This window comes from Apium graveolens, chromosome 9, assembly GCF_009905375.1.
Source record: "Apium graveolens cultivar Ventura chromosome 9, ASM990537v1, whole genome shotgun sequence".
NCBI lineage: Eukaryota > Viridiplantae > Streptophyta > Magnoliopsida > Apiales > Apiaceae > Apium > Apium graveolens.
The window spans coordinates 7,259,865-7,283,802 of NC_133655.1; the positions used below are offsets into that span (position 1 = coordinate 7,259,865).

General features: G+C 32.6%; 1 protein-coding gene and 1 non-coding gene across 2 annotated transcripts; one reads left to right on the forward strand and one right to left on the reverse strand.

Annotated features, from left to right (window-relative positions):
• The first annotated feature begins 13,341 nt into the window (after positions 1-13,341).
• On the forward strand, positions 13,342-14,987 carry LOC141684946 (B3 domain-containing protein Os01g0234100-like). Its single transcript, XM_074490078.1, has 3 exons — positions 13,342-13,362; positions 13,470-13,640; positions 14,448-14,987. Exons 1-3 carry the CDS (start codon positions 13,342-13,344, stop codon positions 14,985-14,987), a joined length of 732 nt encoding a protein of 243 aa, XP_074346179.1.
• A 7,493-nt stretch (positions 14,988-22,480) lies between these two features.
• Positions 22,481-22,585, reverse strand: LOC141687595 (small nucleolar RNA R71). The gene has a single exon (XR_012561087.1). It is a non-coding gene; the product is annotated as a small nucleolar RNA R71 (small nucleolar RNA).
• Between the last annotated feature and the right edge of the window lie 1,353 nt (positions 22,586-23,938).

The window sequence follows — 23,938 nt, forward strand, 5'->3', positions numbered from 1 at the left end:
CTTCTTTTTGCTTTATAAAATATCAGAAGCGTGAAGATTCTTTTAGTCTTCGAGAAATTAAAGACTTTATTCTACCTTTGTTTGGGCATACATTTCTTATACCCGTACTATCTGTTTGTAGAGATTTGTTATCACATATTCGCAAGTCAAAGGAAGAAAATCAATAGTCAAGAGGATGCGAAGATTTGACTTCAAATTCAATTTATCTTGTTAGGTGTCATCTCTGTAAACTATTTCATATGTTTCATAGATTATGTCATTTTATCCATTATGTTATTTGTTATAAAAATTTTATGTATTTGCGATTACCGTGATCTGTTTATTTAGGTTTTATTTGTTTTTTATAGGTTCCTCAAGGATAAGATTTTCTTTTTAATTTCAAATAATTCTTTGTGCAACATGGTGTACAGATTATAAGCTCATCTTTTATGAATAAAAATTTAATATATCTCGTATGTCAATCCTTCCTTACTCATAATAAATTGATATTCCAATGTTAAATTAAAAATGGAGCCTAAATGAATAATAGAATACAGGTATAGTAGTTGCGTCCCATGCCTGCAGAGAAGATGATTCAACTTGCAACATTGGTAATACGTCTGCAAACAAATAGTACGAGCACCACAAATATGGCCCAAGTAAACTTCTTTGATTTCTTGAGCTTTAAAAGGGATCTTTGCATTTATTATATTTTGATGAAGCTTAAAGTAGGCATTTTAATCGATCATTACTAGCTCTGTTTAATCCAGAATATGTACCTTCATTGAAGTTTTCTCGGAGATCGGAATTTGGTATTTATTTTCCTAATAATTTCAGAACTGGTCAATATTTTTGAAGCTATTAGATGCATATCCATCTGAATACCCCACGCGACATGTACCAAAATTGGGACATTGAGTTGGATAATTTTTAGCCCTTGGGAATTGAGATTAGGTTTCCTTAATAGGTAACTACGACTCCTCTCACCTTTTGCATGCAATCCAAAGAGGGAAGAAGAAAGAAAAAGAATGCAAGAAGCAAGAGCTCAAAAAGGAAATACTAAGGTCGTGTTAAAGAAGATGCAAGAAATATTGAAGAGTCCTAATACCGAAATTGAAGGTCTAGGGACATAAGAGGATAGGAAAATATGTACCTACCTAGATGAAGTCGTGCCTTGTGCTGATTCACATAATCTGCTATGTAAAATCGTATATCCTCTTTCGTCCCTATACCGAAAATTTCTTCATTAAGGCTCTTCAAAGTCTCTTACATATGCTTAAACCTGGCCTCGATATCTTCTTTTTGAGCTCTTGCTACTTGGATCCTCTTCCATTTCGCTTCCCTATTTGGATTGTATGCACGAGCTGAGAGTCGTTGCAGTCGCCTCTGAGAGTTGTTGCAGTCGCCTCTGAAGAAACCCAATATTCATGCCCAAGAGTTCAATATGATCTAACTTAATCGCTCAATTTTGATACATATCACATGGGGTATTCAAATCCATGCACCTAATTACCTCAGACATATCAACGAGTTTTAAAATCGTTGCAGCAATAAATGCAGGATTGCAGTTTCTAAGAAGGTGTCTATAGAGGTATATCTTCCGTGAACAACAGAGCTCGTGATACTTTATAACATTGTATTCTTTTTGCTTCATAAAAATATCAGAAGCGCGGATATTCTTTTGAAGTTTGAAAATTAAAGACTTTATTTAACCATTGTTTGGGCGCACATTTCTTTTACTAGTACTATTTGTTTGTAGATATTTGTTATCACATTTTCGAAAGTCGAAGGAATAAAATTAATAGTCAAGAGGATGTGAGGATATGAGTTCGAATTCCAAATTATCTTGTTTGGTGTCATCTTTGTAAGCTATTTTATATGTTTAATAGTTTATGTTATCTTATCCATTATGTTATTTATTATAAATTTTCTGTATTTTATGACTATTGTGATCTGTTTGTGTATATTTTATTCTTTTCTCAAGGAGAGGATTATTTTTTAATTTCAAATAGTTGTTGGCGCAACATAGTATATAGATTATAGGCTCATCTTCTATTTATAATATTTTAATATGTTTTATATGTCAATTCTTTCTTGCTCGCAATAAATTGATATTCCAATGTTAAATATCAAATGAGTGCTAAAAGAAAAATATAATATGGGTAGAATAGTTGTGTCACATGCATGTAGAGAATATGCTTTAACTTACAACATGTGGTAACACATCTGCAAACAAATAGTACGAGTACAACAAATATGGCCTAACTAAACTTTTTTGATTTCTTGAACTTTAAAAGGAATCTCTGCATTTATGGTATTTTGATGAACCTAAAAGAAGACATTGTAATCGAGCATGAGCTCTTTTTCTGACAGAATTTTTTGAAATTGGAATTCTGCATTTATTGTCCCAATGATTCACATAATCATGTAAAATTGTATATCCTCTTTGGCCCCTAGACATGAAATTTCTTCATTAAGACTCTTCAAAGCCTCTTGCATCTGCTTTAACCTGGCCTCAATATCTTCTTTTTGAGCTCTTGCTTCTAGGATCCTCTTCTGTGTTACTTCCCTGTTTGAATTGCATGCAAGAGGTGAGAGTCGCTGCAATCGCCTCTCAAGAAACCCAACCTCCATGCCCAAGCGCTCAATATGATCCAAATTAATCTTGTAAATCCCAAGTTTTAATGATCACACAATATAACAAGCCATCTTATTATTATAATTTGCTTTTAATATGTTATGTTGATAACAGCCTGCCGTATTATAGTTCTAACTTAGTTTTAAAGGTTGATAGATTTATCAGCATAATAGCAAGTTGTTATGTGATAATAGCAAGCTGGATAGGGTCTAAGCATAAGCTGTGTTCTACCCGGATTTTGAACTCGAGATTTATACAAGGGTTAGGACTTATATATTGTATATTCTCTATTTAGTATATTATTTTCATAGTATGTTACTAATTTAATTCATATGACTAGATTATGCACCAACGTCGATTTGATAACCTTAAAACCGACCGGCGTCCGTGGTCGGTTATATGCCAACTAAACGACACCGTATCGATGAAGTGGCACACATAAAACAGACCATCCACTGGTGGTTGGCTTTACTAAAAAAACGACACCGTTTACCTGATTTGTCACTTTTAAAACCGACCACTTACATGTGGTCGGTTATATCCACAAATTTTGCAGGTTAAAACCGACCATATATGGTGGTCGGTTTTGTAGAATAATAAAAATTTAATTTAAAGTGCAAAAAAGTACCCGTTAAAGAAAAAATGGTGTCGTTTTATTCTTCTTCCTAAAACCGACCGCTGGCGGTCGGTTTTAACCTATTTTTTAATTTTTTTGTTATATCCCTCATTTCTTGATTTTGGCCAAAAAATTAGAAAAATAGAGGATTGAAGTGGAGGAGTTTCATAAAATTGTAAGTTATTTCCATATTTTGTAATAATGTGTGTGTGTTTATGTTGGTGTATGTATTAAATGTTGTTGTATGTATTTAATGTTTTTATTTTTTTTTATATATTGTTTATTGTAAGAATTGAAGTTTGGTAGTAGATAATTTGTAAGTTAGTTTCATTTATTGTAATTATAGTGTGTGTGCGTGTGATTTATGAAATACATGAATAATTATGAGATTAATGATAAATTATTTGTTAAATACGTTTTTTTTTAATTTTAAAAAATATTATTGTAGATGGAAACCATTGATCGAAGTTGGATTGGTAATCAATTGCAAAGTGAAAAAATTTCATTGACCCCGGAATATTGAATTGGTGTAGAAATTTTTTTAAAATTTGCTAGCGAAAATGGAATGGAAGATGGTACAATGAAGTGTCCATGTAAACATTGTAAAAATTTGAAATGGTTAAAGATTGATGATGTTAGATTTCATTTACTCACTAAAGGGATGCTTGAGGGTTATACCGTGTGGATGTCGCACGGTGAAAAAATAGGAAGAAAACGTAGTTGAACATCACATCACCGTTATTGTGTTCGGGAACCTTCGAGAGTAGAAAAACCGGTAGATTTGAATGCGATGTTACATGATTTAGCCGGTGGAAATTATCAATTTTATGAAACTACGGATACGAGAACTATGAATGTAGAAGAAGCTCCCAATAATAGTGCTAAAAAATTATACGAGGTTATTGTTGAAAATGGAGCACCTATTTATCCCGGCAATACAAAGTACACAAGATTAAGCTTTACCACCAAATTATTGGAATTCAAAAATAAATCCCATTCTAGTAATAAAGCTTTTGATAGTTTGCTTAAACTTCTTATGGATGTGTTACCAAAAAAACATACATTACCTGAAAGTTATTATGCAATGAAAAAAAATATGAAGGATTTGAGGGTTGAATATGAAAAAATTGATTTATGTGAGAATTATTGTATGTTATTTTGTGGATATGACAAGGATTAAGTTGTGTGTGATATATGGGGTGAAGATTGTTATCGGGATGTTTCTAGGAAAGATGGTAAAAAAATAGCAAAAAAAACTTAAGACAATTTCCTTTGATCCCTCGATTATAACGCTCATATATATCGGGACATAAATCCGATCATATGAGATGGTACAAAAATAGAGATGTGAAAGATGGAGATATCATCACGCGGATGGAGAAGAGTGGAAAATTTTGACCGTCGGTATCTTTCATTTGCTCAAGAGATTCGTAACATAAGGCTCGGTCTTGCGACCGATGGTTTCAACCCTTTTGGCCCTACTGGCAATTTCTAACTTTCTTCAAGATTTATGTTCATCCGTGGTTACAAAAACCGACTTGGAAATAATGGAAAAATCGGTTATCAAAGCATTGTGTTTGTTGGAAATGATTTTTCCTCAAAGTTGGTTTGATTCGATGGAACACTTGGTTGTACATTTAGCCGAAGAAATTAGACTTGCTGGACCTGGTTATTGGCATTGGATGTATCCGATTGAGCGTTTGTTGGGCAAAATTAAAACAAAAAGTCGGTAATAAAGCAAAAGTTGAGGGGTCAATTACCGAATGATATATGGAGGAGGAGATTCTTAATATTTGTTCTTTTTATTTTGCCTCTGACACGATCCATAATAAGGTACGTCGTAACTAGGTTTTGTTTAATGTGCAAAATTCCGAGAATTTAGAAGTGTTCAAATAACTTATTCAATCTCTTGGAAAGGAAGGAACTCGATACATGAGTGATGATGAACGAGAGTTAGCGGAAGAATATGTTCTTTTAAATTCTCCTGAAGTTCAACCTTATCTAAGGTACCAAAATCTTACTTTAAAAAATATGCGTAATAATTTTTGTAAATGACACATGCATGATTTTTGTTAATTTTTATTTATATTTTAGGAAGTACCAAGATCGTGTTATGCGACAACGCCTGGAAATAACACCTCAAGATTTAGATCGTATTCTCAAAAGTCGATTTAAAACTTGGTTTAAACAAAAGGTATTTATCTATTTTTAATTTGCATGATTTGTTTTTGTTTTAAATTCTTATAATTATAATGTCTCATCGATTTGAATTGTTTTTAGGTTGATAAAGATAAGGTGGAAGGACCTCGTTTTAGGGACTTACTTGAAGGGCCGGTATTAAAAGTTATGACTTTTGAGAGTTGTCAAGTTAATGGATATAAATTTTCAACAAAATCTGCATCTGGTTCTGGTATTGTTGTTAAAGAAAATTTACATAGAAATAATCTTGACTATTATGGTCAACTACAAGAATTTATTACACTTATTTATCAAGGATGCAATCATGTATATTTGTTCAAATGTATATGGTTTGATAGTGTTGGTAATGGTGTGAAGATTGATAAGAATCGTGTGATTACAATTGATATGAATTCAAGATTGAAGTCAAATGAGATTTTTATTTTAGCTAGTCAAGCCTCACAAGTATATTATGCTCCTAGTGTATTGGATCCAAAAGCGAAAATATATACGGTGGTCAAATCTAAAAGTCACCCAATTGATGAATCAATCATTGCACAAAATGATATAGAGGACGCTATTCAGGAAGATAGATCTAATGCATCGACCTCGTTTTCGCACTTTGTCGATTTTGCACAATATGGACAAATACCGTTTATTCGGCGTGAAGAAGAAGAAGAAGACGAAGAAGATGATTTGAAGGATGACGAAGATGAAATTGAAAGAGAAGAAGAAATAAGTGAAGGTGACAATGAGGATGATGATGATAACGAAGATGATGATGGTTTTAACGATTTTAAATAACGTCATTTGTATTTTAAAGTTGATTTTTAGTAAATTTTGTAATTATTAGGATACTTTATTTATAAGTTATAGTAAATTTTTAATATGTTTGTGAATTTTTGGTTTTAGTGCTAAATTTTTATGCGTTTACGTCCGGTTAGGGCAAAAAAATCATAATATTTCCCAGAAAACCGACCGTCTCCTTGACTAAAACCGACCACCTTCTTGATAAAATCGACTGTATCCTTAAAGGGGTGGTCGGTTATAAGAATTAAATTGGCTTCTGAAATAAAACCGACCACTTTGCACATTTGACCTCGGTCGGTTTTAGCAGTCTTGGTCAAAGTACATTTTTAATACTTATTTTCAACGATTGAACCGTACGGATGTTAACTTCATGTCAAAATATGCTTATGCACAAAAAATTAGCACTTTTGAACGAGTACCATTACGTTTTTATAAGTAAATTAACAAATTTAATTAGAAATTAAAAAAAAATGAATTCGATGTGAAAAGTATAATTTTAAAAGGTATATTTAGCGATCGAACCGTACGGATGTTAAATTCATGTCAAAATATGCTTATGCAGAAAAAAATAGCACATTTTAACGAGTACCATTACATTTTTATAAGTAAATTAGCAAATTTAATTAAAAATCAAAAAAATCAAAAAAATAAAATACACATGATCGAACCGTACGGATGGACTGACCCGGTGAAAACGAACAAATGTACCAAAAATTAGGCTCTTTGAAAAATATTATAATCAAAATCATATGTAATATAATAAGTATAATTTTAAAATTTATTTTAAACGATCGAAACGTACGGATATTAACTTCATATAAAAATATATTAATGCACAAAAAATTAGCATATTTGAACGATCACAAATACGTTTTTATAAGAAAATTAGCAATTTTGATTAAAAAAGTGAAATAATTAACAAAAAATAAAAATTATAAAATAAACATTATCGAACTATACGGATGAACCGACGCGGTAAAAATAAGCAAATGTACAAAAAATTAAGCTATTTAAATAATAATAATCATGTTTTTATAAGATTTTTTTTAAATTTAGTGGTTTTTTACCCCTAAACCCTAAACCCTAAAATTAAAAAATAATTAAAAAATTAAATTCTATAAAACCGACCACTTTGGGTCATAATCGACCCGCTAAAAAAATGCAGTTTTTTTTGTGAAAAATTAAAATGCCCGCCTAGAGCAAAACGACATCGTTTTGCATGCTGCACATAATTCAAGGTTAAAACCAACCGACCTGGTGGTCGGTTTCAAGGGCAAGGCGGTCGTTTTAAGTCTGTTATAAATAAAAAAAACTGTTCACTTTTCTTTTTTCTATTTCTTTCTCTATCTCTCTATTTTCTCTCTATCTCTGTCTTACACTCAAAACTTCACTAAAATACGTCGATTCAATGGCGTTTAATTCACGAAGGAGCCCCAAATCATCTCTCATTGCCTCCGGTTTCACTCTCGATGTAAGATTTTCTTACGATTAAGCTATTTTTTTACTCGATTACATATATGTGTGTATGTATATGTATTTTTTATGTTTATATATATGATTCGAAGTTAATTATATATTTTTTTGTGTTTGTTAAAGTATTATTCTCACTTAAATTGATGTGTTTCACTTCAAATCAAACTTCATTGATTTTTCAGTTTTTATGTAAAGTTTTGCATGTAAAATATTCGTCGGTTATGTCAATTTGTTTAATATAGGTTAAAGTCATAAGTTTTGGGTGTTTTGTCGGTTTGTTTACTCTTTTTAGAAGTATAAATGTATTTTTAGGGTTAATTTTTAGGGGTTTGCTCTCGTTAACACATAAAAGTACTCGAAATAGATAATTCTCACTTCAATTGAATTTTTCATTTCCAATTGAAGTTCATATGATTTTTCAGTTTTCATATAAAATTTTGCATGTAAAAGATTCGTCGATTTTGTCAATTTGTTGAATATATGTATAAGTATAAATTTTAGGTTTTTTGTCGGTTTGTTTATGTTTAAGTGGAAGTACAAATGTAGTTTTAGGGTTAATTTGTAGGGGTTTGCTCTTTTAAACATGATCCGTACTCGAAAATGGATAAATTTTGTACTTTATATGTGAGTTTGGAACTTTAATTTCTTGTATATATAGATTAAGTTGATTTAATGGTTTAATTTGCGTAATTAAACAATGCTCTAATTAGTTGTGTTTATTTTTATCATTAATTTATGAAATGGATACGTATATATGCATTTTCTATGCATTTTTTGTGATTTTAAATGCTTTTTATGTGATTTTAAAATCATTTTCATGTAATGTGATTTACTAGCATATGTTTTATATGTAATGTGATTTAATATGCATTTTATATGATTTTATATGCATTTTTTATGTGATTTTAAATGTATCGTTAATATGTGAATTTATATGTATTTCTAAGTGATTTTAAATGCATTTTTATGTAATGTGATTTACTAATTCAAGTCGTTTCATCGATTTGTTTGTTTTCATATTGGCTAATATATTTTTATTGTTTATTTTAGGATTTTTTGCTTGGATGTTGACATTGGTTATGATAAGTCTTCTGGTGTTGGCGATGGTGAGAAAAGGGAAGGGAAAAGACAAGAAGCCGGAAAAAGATAAGGGGAAGGCAAAGGCCAAAGTCGCGAGTAAGAAGGCCAAGGGCAAGGGTGCAAAGGGAAAAGGAGGGAATTTACATTTGCGGGATGAGCCGACGGATTCGGATTTGGACCCGAATGATCCGACTCGGCACATGACAAATGCGGAGGAACGAGAATGGCGAGGGAGGCGACCTCGATCACATTTGAGTGGCATATATGGAGAGAAACCGCCATTGAAGCCATATCGCATTGATATCTCTGATGGACAGTAAGTTAAAAAGTTTTTAAATTGCATTATTCCTATATATTTATATTTTTGTTTCATTGTTCTATATTGTTATGTGAATTGTTAATATTTATTATTTTCTTTTGTTTAAATGTAGTATTGAAGATGATACGGCTAAGAAAACTCTTTTGCCTATGATTCGGGAGAAGTGGCCTCTTGGGCTTTTGGCTATCGAAGAACGTCACCCGGGTTGGTTGAATGCAAGAGTTGAGCTTAAGAAGAGGGTGGCGCGAAAAGCAAGGGAGGAGGGCGTGAGCAAGTTGTCTTTCAAGCCGCCTTATTGGTCTGTTCCATTTTAGAAGGACCTTTTGGAGTATTGGGAGAAGAATGAAGGACACTTGTACCGGTCATCGGTTGGATCCACCAACCGACAACAACTTGAAAGATTGTATAGTGTCGGTGCAAGGTCATTCAATAAACTTCGGGAGGTAATATTATTATATTCCATCATACACACATACATACGTGTTTACCATATTTAATATAATCAACTAATTATTAGGACGTGCTAATATAAGTTGTTTAATATTTTGAAAGGTAATGACGAACAAAAACAAGAAAAAGTCGACGAGACTCGAGGTGTGAGATAAGTGTCATAGGAAAGTTGGATCCGATCCGGAAAATCCCGTCTACACTACACCGGCCATCATACGTATTGCGGTAATTTTTATATACTTTTATGACCATTTATGTGATTTTAAATGCATATTTAATAAGTGAATTTATATGTATTTTCATGTGATTTTATATGCGTTTTTATGTGATTTGAAATGCATCTTTAATATGTGATTTTATATGTATATAATTTAATTTTAAATAGTTTTTTATGTGATATTATAAGTATATTTATGTGATTTTAAATGCACCTTTAATATGTGATTTTATATGTATTTTAATGTGATTTTAAATGCATTTTTATGTGATTTTATATGCATTTTTATGTGATTTTAAATGAGGGTTAATATGTGATTTTATATGTATTTATGTGATTTTAAATGAATTTTTATATGTGATTTTATATACATTTTTATGTGATTTTAAATGCATCGTTAATATGTAATTTTATATGTATTTATGTGATTTTAAATGCATTTTTATATGTGATTTTATATGCATTTTTATGTGATTTTAAATGCATCGTTAATATGTGAGTATATATGTATTTATGTGATTTTAAATGCATTTTTATATGCGATTTTATATGTATTTTTATTTGATTTTAAGTGCATCGTTAATTATTTTAAATGAATTTGAAGGAACGATATGCCGCCATTCTCGAGTGCATGCCCGTGGAGGTTACACAAACGGGTGATCGGGATGAGCTGTGGGATTGGTGGATGGAAGCCTTGGAGGTCCCCCAAGGTACAAAGCCGAAAAAGAATTATGTGGTGGGGTTCCCCAATGCTCGGACCACCGATCTCTTGCCTACATTTGCTACCCGGTACCGAGATTCCACACGGAATGAAGCCGACTCATCGTCATCCGCTCTGAGACAACATAAAGCCATCCCCGATAATGTATATCATGCCATCGTGAGAAATGTGCTTACGGAGATCCGTACTAATCCAAATCGGTTTGCTCGCCAACTTTCTGATGCGAAAATAGCTACATTCGCACATACCGCTCTCGAGGCCTCAGATCCATCCTCCGATCCTAGCCAAAGGTTGCAATGGAATAACCATATCGATGGCGAGATCATGCATATCATGGGCTCCTTGATTGAAGATATCGTCCAAAAGATGAAAGCTCATGTTGCGGAGGTATAATTTTTGACCTTCTTGTTTATTTATTTGTTTTCATTTACATATAAATTTTGTTTCTTCTTTTTAACTAGTTTAATTAAACTTGTGTATTTAGGAAAATAATCGGCGTGCTATGGAATTCGATAAGGATTACACGTCCGAGGATGAGACCTCCGATGATGAGGACTTTGATGATCGCGGCGGTGATGGCATCGGTGATGGCGGTGAATCGTCCGATGTTGATTTGTTGGATTAGTTTACATTGATCAGTTTTAAGACTATTATAATTTGATGGTTATGGGATGTAATATAATACTTTTGATACTTTGTCGGTTATTTAAAATTGCTTATAATGATATAATGATACGGTTTAATCCTCCGGTTATCGGAGTTTATGAATGTTTGTGTTGGATTTAATTACTATGGTTTAATTATAAAATTTACTAGTTTTTGTGAATGATTTTGAGTAGTATAGTTTAATATTTATCATTGTTGTTTGTGTTGGTTGTTTGGTTGTTTGGTTGTGACTGGATTGGATTTGTGTATTGATTTGGTTTGGTATACTGGGGCTGTAGAAAAACTTGCAATTTTTTTTTAAATCAGACCTTAAAACTGACCGACAATAGGCATAACTGACCACTTTTGACCATTACAAAACCCAGAAAACCGACCGTCAATGGACATAACCGACCACCTTCTTCATAAAACCGACCGTCTCCTTTAGAGGGTGGTCGGTTTTAGGACGGTCGGTTATCACATTTAAGTTAGCCTCTGAAATAAAACCGACCGATGTGCACACTTTGACCACGGTCGGTTATAAGTTCCAGTCAACTTTTTAAAAATAGACATAACCGACCACCTACGGTCGGTTATGACTCAGTGACATGGCAACACGTGGGCACACGTGTTGCCACGTGTACACAGTGACCCCACACTGGAATAAAATGCCCAGGCACTTAACAGACCACTATGTTGGTCGGTTATGAGGGTTAAACCCGACCAAAAGTCATAACCGATCAGGTTAAAACCGACCATGCCTTGTGGTCGGTTATGACTATTTTAACCGACCGTGTTGCCTCTTAACCGACCGTTTTTGTCCTGTTTTCTTGTAGTGTCAAATACATCAGTCTATACCGTACATTAGAGAATTACATAATATGTTATATATATCGGAAATGATATTTGTTCACGAGTTATAATTCACCTAGAGGGTTAATAAAGGTTAATAAAAGATATATTACCAGTTATATATATAGCTTAAATGAGAATTTTTCATGTACATACACGCTTGATTGAGAATTTTTCATTCCTCAAAATATCATTAACCTCCTAAAAACATCATTTTATACTATACAGTACATGTGAAAAATTAATAGAAAATTATATTTTATGTTATATTTATAGTTGGAATAAGAATTTCTTATGCTTTATATGTTATACAATATAGACAGCTAGAATGAGAATTTTGCATATTTTACAATGTTATATGTTATAGAATATATATACAGGTGGAATAAGATTTTTTCATAAGTTACAATATCTATATACAATGTATATAATTGTAATGAGAAACAGTTTCATGCGTTATAATATAATTATACAATATCATTATATAATATATACAAGTGGAATGAGAAGTTATCATTATACAATATAATACAGCTGGAAGTAGAATATTGTAATAGAAGTTTATCATTATACAAAATAATATAGCGGTAATGAGAATTTTTCATGAGTTACAATATAATTTTAAAATTGGCTTCTAAAGTATTCCTTCTCACTCTATATAAGAAAAGTTTTAGGACACAACATTGTATTGAAAAATCTTGTTTTGTTTAGTTCATTCTTTTCCGTCTTTTACAAGTCTCACCATTTTTATTTGAGAGAAAAATAAATATCATATTAGTTTTTCCATCACTAAATATGACATGTGGAGATTTCTCTCAAAATATTAGTCGTCCATCCAATGTAGAGGGTTCTAAAAGAAAGCCGGAAGATATCTCTTGATCCCCTCAACACACTATGACCCAAAACGTCTGTCCATCAAGTATAGATCTTGTAGATAGGCTTGGAGGGAATTTAGCTAAGGTATCAAATTTTAATTTTTTTATTTATTTATATCTTCTTGACATGTTTTATAGTTTGTTTAATTAAATTATAAAATTTTATAAAAAGAGTACACATATTATGATATGTTGTGTTTTCCCATCATCACAACTTTTATTAACGAATTTGTGTTTGTTATGATTTATAAGTTTATTTTGATAATCTATTGATTGATTGTAATTTGTTCAATATTTTTTGTAGGAACTCGGTGATTTAAATTTTTCTCCAGGTACCATGTAAGTAAAAGTGTGTTTACTTTTTGAATTCAACTAATTCAAATCATAAAAAAATCTGAAAAATAGTGAACTCCTTTTTGTTATTAAGAATGAAAACTATAAATATATTTAGCAATCATATAAAAGTGACAGTACTACCTAGTACTGTGATGCCGCGAGGCCATTTACTGGTATAGTATATGCTTATAATTTTTATCTTTTTGTGATTCATATAAATGGGAATTAGAATTTTATACATGAATTAAGGTTTTTTTTTATTGTAATCACGTGACAACAGGGTCTTCCTAGAAGTTTTTGTGAATCACACTTGCCAGAGTGTGATGACAAAGTTGTGCTGGTGTGTGAAGATAATAGCGAGTATATCACAGAGTTCAGTGCATCGAAATGCACACTGGGTGGCCATGGCTGGAAACAGCTTGCTGGTGCAAAGAACTTGGTCCACGGTGATGTTATATAGTCTTACTAAATAACTTAAAAAAATCTTTTATTTAGTTAACATCCTCGATTTTGAATGACTTTTTTCTCTCATTAGTTCTTTTAATAATTTTACAAATATTTGATATGACAATGCTTTATCTATAGTATACTATTATAAGCCAAACTTTCTTTTGGTCGGTTGGTCGTTGGTTACCACCTTTCTAAAAAATATGTTAACACATTTCAAAAAATGTTTAAACAAATATTATTTAATCAAAATAAATAAATCATGTCATATGAGTACAAATTATAATCGAGCTTATATTGTAAGAGCACTCAACTACTTTTTTAGTAGGAAATCAAACATTTTCAATATTAATTTTATTAATTCAAATTATAATATAATAAAATATTTATTAAATTAAGGAAAAATTAAAAAATAATAACAAATCATCCATATACACTTATATTGAAGACTCCCACTTTGTTATAGGCCCTACACACGCCATATAGATTGCAGAAGAAGAAAAGAATTTTTAAAATTTTAATTATTGAAATTTTGAATGCTTCAATTATATATAATACATAAAAAATAATATATAAATATTTTAATTTTATTAATTTCAATAATATATAACCATTATTTTTATAATTTAGTTTTACGAAACAACAAAATAATAAAATTACAAATATTATAATCAGTGGTTATAGGCTAGTATGTTAGAATGAAAATTATAATAGATGCCTCAAAAGATATCGAAAGCCGTAGCTGTACAACATTGTAGATAAGACTGCAAGTTCACATCAACTTGCAAGATGCGATAACCGATATTTACAGGCAAATAATACAAGAATTGTGTGCCCCACCAACAGTGGGACGAATTTCTTTGCTTTCTCAAACTTCAAAAGGGATCTATGTGCTTCTGATATTTTTATGAAGCTAGAAGAAGAAACTGTTATTAAGTATTTCGAGCTCTGTTGCTCACAAAAGATATACCTCCATAGCAATCTTGTTGGAGACTGGAATCCTGCATTTATTGCTGCAACGATTTCAGAATTGGTTGACGTTTCCAAAGCAATTAGATGTAGCCATCTGAACACCCCATGCGATATGTACCAAAAGCGGGAGGTTAAGTTGGGTCATATAGAGGACTTGGGCATGGAGGTTGGGTTTCTTCATAGGCGACTGCAGCGGCTCTTAGCGCTTGCATGCAATCCAAACACGGAAGCAAAAAGGAAGAGGATGCAAGAAGCTAGAGCTCTGAAAGAAAATACTGAGGCTAGAGTAAAGCAGATGCAAGAGACTTTGAAGAGTCTTAACCAAGAAATTGCAGTCTACGGACAGAAGAGGATAGGGAAATATGCAACTAATATATAAACATTTGAAAGGGTTAAAGTGCCTTTAACTAATTTTCATATAATAACTTTAATATAATATTTATTTACTTTAATTTTAGGCCCTACAAGTGGACAACAAATTAATGGTCAAGAATACAAGTTGCTCACTCAAATATCTATATATATATATATATATATAATCTATATATATATATGGGTGACAATCCATCAAAACTCCCTTAGATAGAGGTACATAGAGAATTATTATTTAAAAAATGTAAATACACAATTTTTTTTCATTTTTCATCATATATAGTTACAAATTTAACAAAGTTGCACATGTTTTTATTTAAAAAATTATTGAAATTTGATGAAATAGTTTAAAGTGGTTATGTTAGAATCACAGTAAAACTACAGTTATCCCAAATTATTTCACAGTAGACAATTATTTTTGAAATGTCATTTGTTAAACATTTTATTATATTTAAAAATAATTATTATTCTACATTAGCAACGAATTTGATGAAATTCTATAATGAAACTAAGGATTCTGTACGGTTCTTTATATAACAGGGTTCTTTCTTGAAGAAATGCCTATATATATGAATGATACACATGGTGAGGTACAAACTACAACTTGATCACAAGATGTACTAATGATATATGAATAATTAGTTAATTGATTGATCTATTTGGCCTTTGGCTGAAGATGGATAGTGAATTAATTAAGAGATCATTTTTCACGAAGGAAGGAATCATAAGGCTGAAATTGTTGAATGATCAAGTCCAACTAGTTTTTTGCTTAGTGTGAAGACATAAAATATAGTAATAACAATTAAGATTTCAAATAATTAGTTTCAAAGTAGTTGGTTTTAATAAAAGATATTAGGTCATATGACCTAGTAACAATCATATATATCCCGTATTTGCTAAGTTTTTTTGTGTACATAAAATCGGGTATTGATCATAATACATTTTCGCTAGAGTTTCGTTTGTCTTTAATAATAAGGTTGATGAGTTTTGAATTTTGATCGTTGCGCTTGTATTCGATACTTAATTCGGTCCTTACAAGATGTGTTTAAAGGATCAACTTAAGACGAACTTCTAGATTAAGCGGTAGAACCTTAATATAGATGCCGCATATGGGGTTTGGTATTAGGGTTGAAAAAACTTTGTTGAATACTCTTTTACTCATATTGTAATTTGTGCTTCTTGAGGCAATGGATTTTAGATCCTTTCTTGTAGGAATTAGTTTATATGTTGGATGAGATATCATGAATAGCTGGCACGTCTATGAGTGGGTCTCAGACCATGAACTGCCATGTTCATGTTCATGATCGGGCCTCGGACCAGGAACTTCCACATTGGTGTTTGTGACCAGGTCACAGGCCTAGGTTTTCGGACCAAGGTAGGTCTAATTAATACAAAATTATTTAAATATTTAAGGCTTAATTTTAACCCATATAAAATTTAGTTTGAATTTGTGTGAAAGCTATTTGTTATCTTTGTCTTCTTATTGTCATTTGAAAACTACTATTTAATTACATATATTTGAACTATATTGTCATACATGTAATTTTGCTTAAGGCATTAATATCAAGTTAAAATTATTCTATACATAGTATAATTTAAAAGTTATTATCACCAAAGGAGGATCAAGAGGGTACATCAGCCCGCAAGGATTAACTCAGTTGGTTAAAGACGGGATAACTATCCTCTTGGTCACAGGTTCGAATTCCAGGGGAAGAAAATTTATGATTATGCCTCTTGAGCCAGTGCATATTGCTTAAATGCGGTTAACCTTGGTTCACGTACTTTACATGCTATTGCATGAGCCCGTGGGATTTACCCTATGTGCACCCGAAGGGTAGCGGCTGCGGGTTCCCTACGATAAAAAATAGGGTACATCAACTAATATGTATACATTCATGCCTTCTCCGCCGAATAGACTTTTAACTGCAAATATTATTATTTATTTGATATACATGATAGTATATCTACGCGAAACCTGTGGTGATTTTGAGAGAATGTTATCGGTAATGGAATACAGTGGAGTTGTGAGTGATCGTGTATATTCATGAAAAAGAATAGTGAAAGAACATCAATTGATGCCAATCATCTTCTCCTCCCCCCCTCATTATTTGGCGGTTACAGTGATAATTCTCACCCTAATCAAATTTTAAGATTAAGATTTGATACTTCAGTTCGGTTCGCAGGGATCTCTATCAAGTTTTCAGAATTTGAAATGGTCAAGCAAGTTCTTGCATCCATATTTCAATCGAAAACCGGTAAATTTTAATTCCTTTACAATTCATGTGTACTAAATTTTCATCAGTAAAAGATACGTACTCTATAATTTTGAATTTCCAAGGTATGCATTCTTAAATTCCTAAATTTTATTTTTGATATTTGTATGTGGTTTTTCTATTTATCACACACTTTATTTTCGTACCCTAAGCTCAGGATCTTCATGGAAATAGTCTCCCTGTTATATTAGGGTAGAGGCATGATTGCGTACATCTTACCAACCCTGGATCCCGTTGTAAGAGGGATATACTCACTATGTTTGGTTTGGAAGATAATATTATGTATTTTTAGGCACGAATATCAAGTTCAACATATTCTCTAGACATTATACTTACTTAGTGTCACCAAAAATAGAATACAAGAAATATACTTAGGTTGTGACGATAATATTTACAATATATTTTATACGTGATTGTTCATTTACTAGTTAAATACAACCAAACATCCAACTTTTAACAAGATTCGAACCCTTAATATCGTGTAAATTGAGTGGAAGAGATACCATACACTAATTGGTATTGAGAAATTATTTATGACATTATGTAAAGTAATTTACATATATTATTTGGTGATAATTACTAAAATACGGATGTGTAGGAAAAACAAACGATATTCCTCGTAAGGACTCATATACGATAAATCTTAAAACTCTTTAATCCACAAGGCAATCCTAAATCAATAATGAAAAATTCTTGAATCCACAAGAGAATAAGACAAAATTCTCTAGATTTAAATTTCAACAAAAGATCATAATCCAATATATTATAATGATATTTATATATGTGGGGATATAATCCCTAATGAAAATAAATAAAACTAAATTTAAATTTAAAATAAAATATTTATTATAAGGCAGGGTGATCATGCCGTATTTACCATGATCATGCACAATCCCCATACCCTCCAAAAATGTCTAGTGCCCTATCCTATTTTGGCATGATTATTTAGTCCAGTAGCGTGATCATGCCATCATGCATCCTTATTAACTTGATCATTTTGTTCTCAGCATGATCATATTTTTACTTTTCACACATTTCATTACGCCTTCGATATGCACCGAAAATTCTTCTTAATCAGTCTCCTTCACTTCAAAAGAACTCGAAATCAAAAGAACTCGATCTCGAGTTCTTATTTAGAGTAAAAATTGTGTCTACTTGTTATTTATCTCACCATAATGTTACTTTTAAAGATAAATGTCTTGTTGGAAATGTGTACTTCAGTTCCTCTTCCAAAATTAATTTTACGTGTAAAGGTATCACTATCATCAGCTCGAACTAATCATGATAAACCTTTGTGATCACAAATTCGAAATCAACATCATAAAACTCAGGTGTTGTGTAAAGAGATAAAAACGCATTCATATGATGACTTCCAGACCTTTAATCCTCAAATGTATACAGGACGTATTTCATGTTATCCTTTTTTAGGTCAATTCTCTCACCCTAACTTTTGTGACACCAATTCCAATCCAACTTATGTGGTATACCTATTACCATTTGGCATGCATTCACATCAACATCATCAAAAACTAAAGTGTCCTTACACTTCACAGTAGCAATGTTAATCACAAAAATTTCACGTACGATAGTGACAACCAATAAAATATTCCAAACAACATTATTTAATGCAATATAAGTTTCACCAATAATCTCCCCAAATAATAGTTTTCATGATATTCACAATCTCAAAAATTTTGAGGACACGCCTTGCATAATGATTGAAAAAAATTCTTATAGTGCAAATCATTAACCGATTTGCTAAAATCCAGTGACATTTTATGTGCACACTCCTTTAGTCTACAGGTACCCATCATTCTAGTCTTCATACACATCACCAAGACTCTCTTTATTGTTTTCTTCTACATCCACGTCTTTGTCGGCTTGTCTGACCACATCAAATCTATCACAATGGTAGACATGCACTTTTTAGAACTCGCTATCTCACAATCTTCTCCAAATTTTTCCCACCTTTTAAATATTTCAAATAGTTCTTTGCACTAGCATAATCAAACTCTTGTCCCACAATCAACAAACTATCATGTTTTGGTTCCGTACATTTATTGAACATATTATCAACAAGATTAGATCCATAATGATGAACTGTATTATCCTCTTCTTTACTTTTAAGATGCATTTCGTACTTATGATTATCTGTTAAAACCTATCCATCATCAAATGTCTCATATATCAATATGTTTTGACTTACCTTTTTCCTTTTCTCTATCTATGAAGAAATTTTTTTCGCACAACCTAGATACAACACCTTTTAGACAGAACGCTAATATCTTAGCCTGCATATTTTTTGGAGCCTCCATGATATTGAAAAATTTATCAACATCTATTTGCCAATCTAGAAACTCATCAACTCCTAGAGACTCATAGAATAATGACATATCAACCTCAAAATATCATCTTCATTAATTCGATAGCTCGTGCTTAAATCCAAGCCAAAATTTTCACCCACATGATATTTTCCACTTTGAGTGACTCTATTCCGATCTTTCCCTTTCACCACTACGTTTCTTGTTATTGTTATTCGTTTCTTATGTCAATATTTCCACTCGATTTTGGAAATCTTAAGAGCCACGGTCAAATTCATTCCAACCGTTCAAAGGTCTTATTTGGTGATCGGTTCTCCTATAATTATTCAGGTAATGAAAAGACAAGATATACCCTACTTTGATGCTAATTGACGCAACATGGGAGTGTGGGAAAATTAAGCACTAATTTTCAAGGGCTCTTACAGGAGAAATCCTTAAAATCCGTGAAACCACAAGGCCATTTCTGAATCCACAAGCAGGAACTCTTGAATCCATAACACAAACCTTAAAACCACAAGGAAGAATTCTTCAATCGACAAGAAAATAAGATAAAACACTCTAGGTTTTGATTTCAATAAAAATCCTAATCCAATACATACTAATGAACTTATATAGGTAGGGATATAAAATCCTAAAGAAAAAAATGAAATAAAACCCGAATTTAAAATAGAATATGGATTATAAAGCAGCTGGATCCTGCCATATTTAGCATGATCATGCATAATCTACATATCCTTTGAAATCCATTTATAGCATAAATTTAACGTTATGCATCTAAAGTAGTTTGGTCTTGTTGTGCTCAACGTGATCATGTCTTTACCCTTCTTGCATTTCATTATAACTTGACATGCACCAAAAATCCTCCTACATCAATAATTAACATTTTCATATATTAGTTGAAGTTCAAATTTTATATAATATTGGTAGATGAATTTAATGCACTAGTGCATAATGGAACATGGAAATTAGTTCCTCCCTCTCATAAAAAAACTTGGTGGGTTATAAATGGATTTTTCGAATAAAACACAAATATGATGGTTTTGTTGACAGGCACAAGGCGCGCTTGATTGAGAAAGGTTTTCATCAATGTCTGCGATTTGATTTTTATGACACGTTGATAAGTGAATTTTATATCCATTTAGAACGCTTCATATTGGTTTAAGTTGATGTTTTGACGTCAAGTATGTGGTGTTTTTAATGCATTTTATGTTAAGTATGTGCAGGGCTTTAGTTGGAGGCAGGAATATGCTTTTATGTTGATAAGAGATCAGGAATTGAAGTGCGATCACTTGCGAGAAGATCAGAACGAGAAACGAGAATTCTACAGGAATTTATCCAGAAGTTGAGTGCGCCCGCGCCCAAGTTTTCAGGATCAGAGCGCGACCGTGCCTGAACTGAGCGCGCCTGCGCAAGGTCAAATTGGCAGAATCATGTTTTTAATATGTTTTGGATAGTCTGAGCGGCCAAGTCAACCTGGAGCATATAAATAAAGAAAAGGAGACAAATTTAACAAGAAGGAAGAATGAGAGAACTCTGGAAACCAAAAAGCATTCAATACGGCGAAGAAGAAGAAGATTTAGTTCTAGCGGATTTATTTATGGAGTTTAGTAATTGATTGCCTTAAAGTTTTTAGCGTATGATGAATTATTGATATCCTGGTATGGTTGTGCTTAATTTTCTTGGATGCATAGCTAACATCTAAGTTATTTGTTAATCTCTATTAATTGCGAAAGTGAATATAAGGGTTTAGAACTTGTCATGCTAGCATAGGTTTATGGATGTTTTAACTTGCATAATTTGTAGTGTAATTTTAACCATCTTACGCTGCCCTATGTAATCTCAATAGATAACTTGCACTTAGACCGTTATATTTTCAAATCTTATAGACATATAAGGTCTAAACATAATTGTTGTCTGCCTAGCTTCTATCAGAATTGTGGATGCTGAGTAGTAGGGTACACGTATATTGAAAGATAGTGTGTACTAATTTCGTGTTGTCTGATTAGTTATCATAACTATCACATACTACGGTTAAAGCCATAAACTTTAAATAAAGTATTTAATGAAGTTGAAATCCCATATTTTATTTCATAGAAGTAACTTGATTTTTAATTTCGTAGTTAATTCACACTAGCATTATTACTTTTAGATAATTAAACTCAATTTAATACTTGTCTTAGTAGTGAATAATAATCATACATTGTTTCATAAGTGCACATTCTGAATTAAACCAATCTCTGTGGGAACAAACTTAACTTAATATTATACTACTTGTGATCGCGTACGCTTGCGTGTTTTTATGCGAACAAGTTTTTGGCACCGCTGCTAGGATCGGTGTTAAATTTAGTTTATGTGCTTGTCATCAGTGGTCGTTAAAGTTCACTGACTCAGATTATTCTCTTACAAAGTTTACTTTGTTTGTGTGTTTCAGGAATTCGATCGAGCGTGTATGCAAACACATTTTCAATCTCGTAAGGAAAAACTAGAAGTAGCAGAAAAGGAAGTGATCATTGTAATAGGAGAACCAGCTGCAGAAACGAAAGCATTGAAGGATTATTCTCAACTAAAAATTAGTGACATTCAGTCTAGCATTGTCAGACCAGCCATTGCGGCTAATACCTTTGAAATCAAGCATGGCAAGATTCAAATGTTATAGAATTCAGTCCGGTTTGGGGGTTCTCTAACGGAAGATCCCAATATACATATTAGGGATTTCATCGAGATCTGCGACACCTTCAAGTTCAACGATATTTCGGAAGATATTGTGAATTTGAGACTTTCCCATTTTCTCTGAGGGATAAAGCTATGAGTTGGTTACACTCTCTACTATCAGGTTCTATTGCGACATGGGAGGATCTTGCTCAGAAATTTCTTACTAAATTCTTTCCGATGGTAAAAACAGCTGCAATCAGGAATGCTCTTACTCAATTTGCACAGCAGTTGGGAGAAACTTTATATGAAGCTTGGGAGCGCTATAAGGAGATGCTTAGGAAGTGTCATCATTATAGAATGCCTGATTGGATGGTAATCAATTGCTTCTATAATGGTTTGGGAGCACAGTCAAGACTCATGCTCGATGCAACATCAGGTGGAGCCTTATGGGCTAAGAGCTATGAGGAAGCGTATGAGCTAATTAAAATGATGGCTACTAATGAATATCAGAACCCAAGTCAGAGACTGCCACAAGGCAAGGTAGCGGGAATTTTGGAGGTGGATACAGCTACGGCTATAGCTGCTTAGCTAAAGGTATTGACTATGAAAGTGGATTCTCTGGCTAACTATGGAGTTCATCAGATAGCAAGTACTTGTGAGCTTTTTACAGGTGCACATGCGACGGATCAATGTGCTATATCTAATGAGTCAGCACAGTTTGTGAGCAATTTTCAGAGACCACAACAACCAATTCCTTGCACTTATCATCCTAACAACCGAAACCATCCTAATTTCAGCTGGAGAAATAATCAGAGTGGTATGCAACATCCACAACAGCCGTATCAGCAGTTTGGGGCCAAGCCATTCAACCCTCCTTATTTTCAACAACAGTATGCACAACAACAATTTCAGCCACCGGTAATGCAACAACAATCTCATGAAAATACCAGTCAATCTACTAATAAAAAATCTGAATTAGAAGAATTGAGGCTAATGTGTAAAAGCCAAGCGGTTTTGATCAAAGCTATGGAGAATTAAATAGGATAAATCGCTAATGAACTGCTGAATCGACCACAAGGAACTCTTCCTAGTGATACGGAAGCTAACTCGGGCAAGAGGGAAGTCAAAGAACAGTTGAAAGAAATCACTTTGAGGTCTGGAAAAGTCGCTAACCATAAAAATTCAGAATCTGAAAAATTTCGGCAAAAGCCAAGCGCGCTGCGCCCTATCCAAGCACGCCTGTGCCTGCCCTTGTACCAGAAAGTTTAATTTTTGATGATTCAGCTGAGCAAAAGGATGGAGAAGCGGAAACAAAGAAATTTTTTCCTGAACACACTATTCCTGAGCAGAATACAGGGAACAAACAGGTCTATCCGCCTCCTCCATATCCTAATAGACTGTAGAAGCAGAAGTTTGACAAGCAATTTTCCAAGTTTCTATAGGTTTTCAGAAAATTGCATATTAACATACCTTTTACGGAAGCCCTAGAATAGATACCGAGCTATGCTAAGTTCATGAAGGGTATTCTATCTCGGAAGTTGAAGCTTGAGGAGTTGGAAACCGTTGCTCTAATGGAAGAGTACAGTGCGGTGCTGCAACATAAACTGCCTCCTAAACTTAAAGATCTAGGAAGCTTCACGATACCATGCACTATTGTCGAGTTATCTCTCGACAAGTGTTTGTGTGACTTGGGTGCTAGCATCAATCTAATG

Excerpts from the sequence above, each read along its gene's own strand:
- LOC141684946 (XM_074490078.1), top strand. The coding sequence starts at position 13,342 with ATGCCGCGAGGCCATTTACTG. Across the intron at positions 13,363-13,469 it reads TGCCGCGAGGCCATTTACTG|GGTCTTCCTAGAAGTTTTTG; the intron begins GTATAGTATATG and ends ACGTGACAACAG. Across the intron at positions 13,641-14,447 it reads AGAACTTGGTCCACGGTGAT|GCAAATAATACAAGAATTGT; the intron begins GTTATATAGTCT and ends CGATATTTACAG.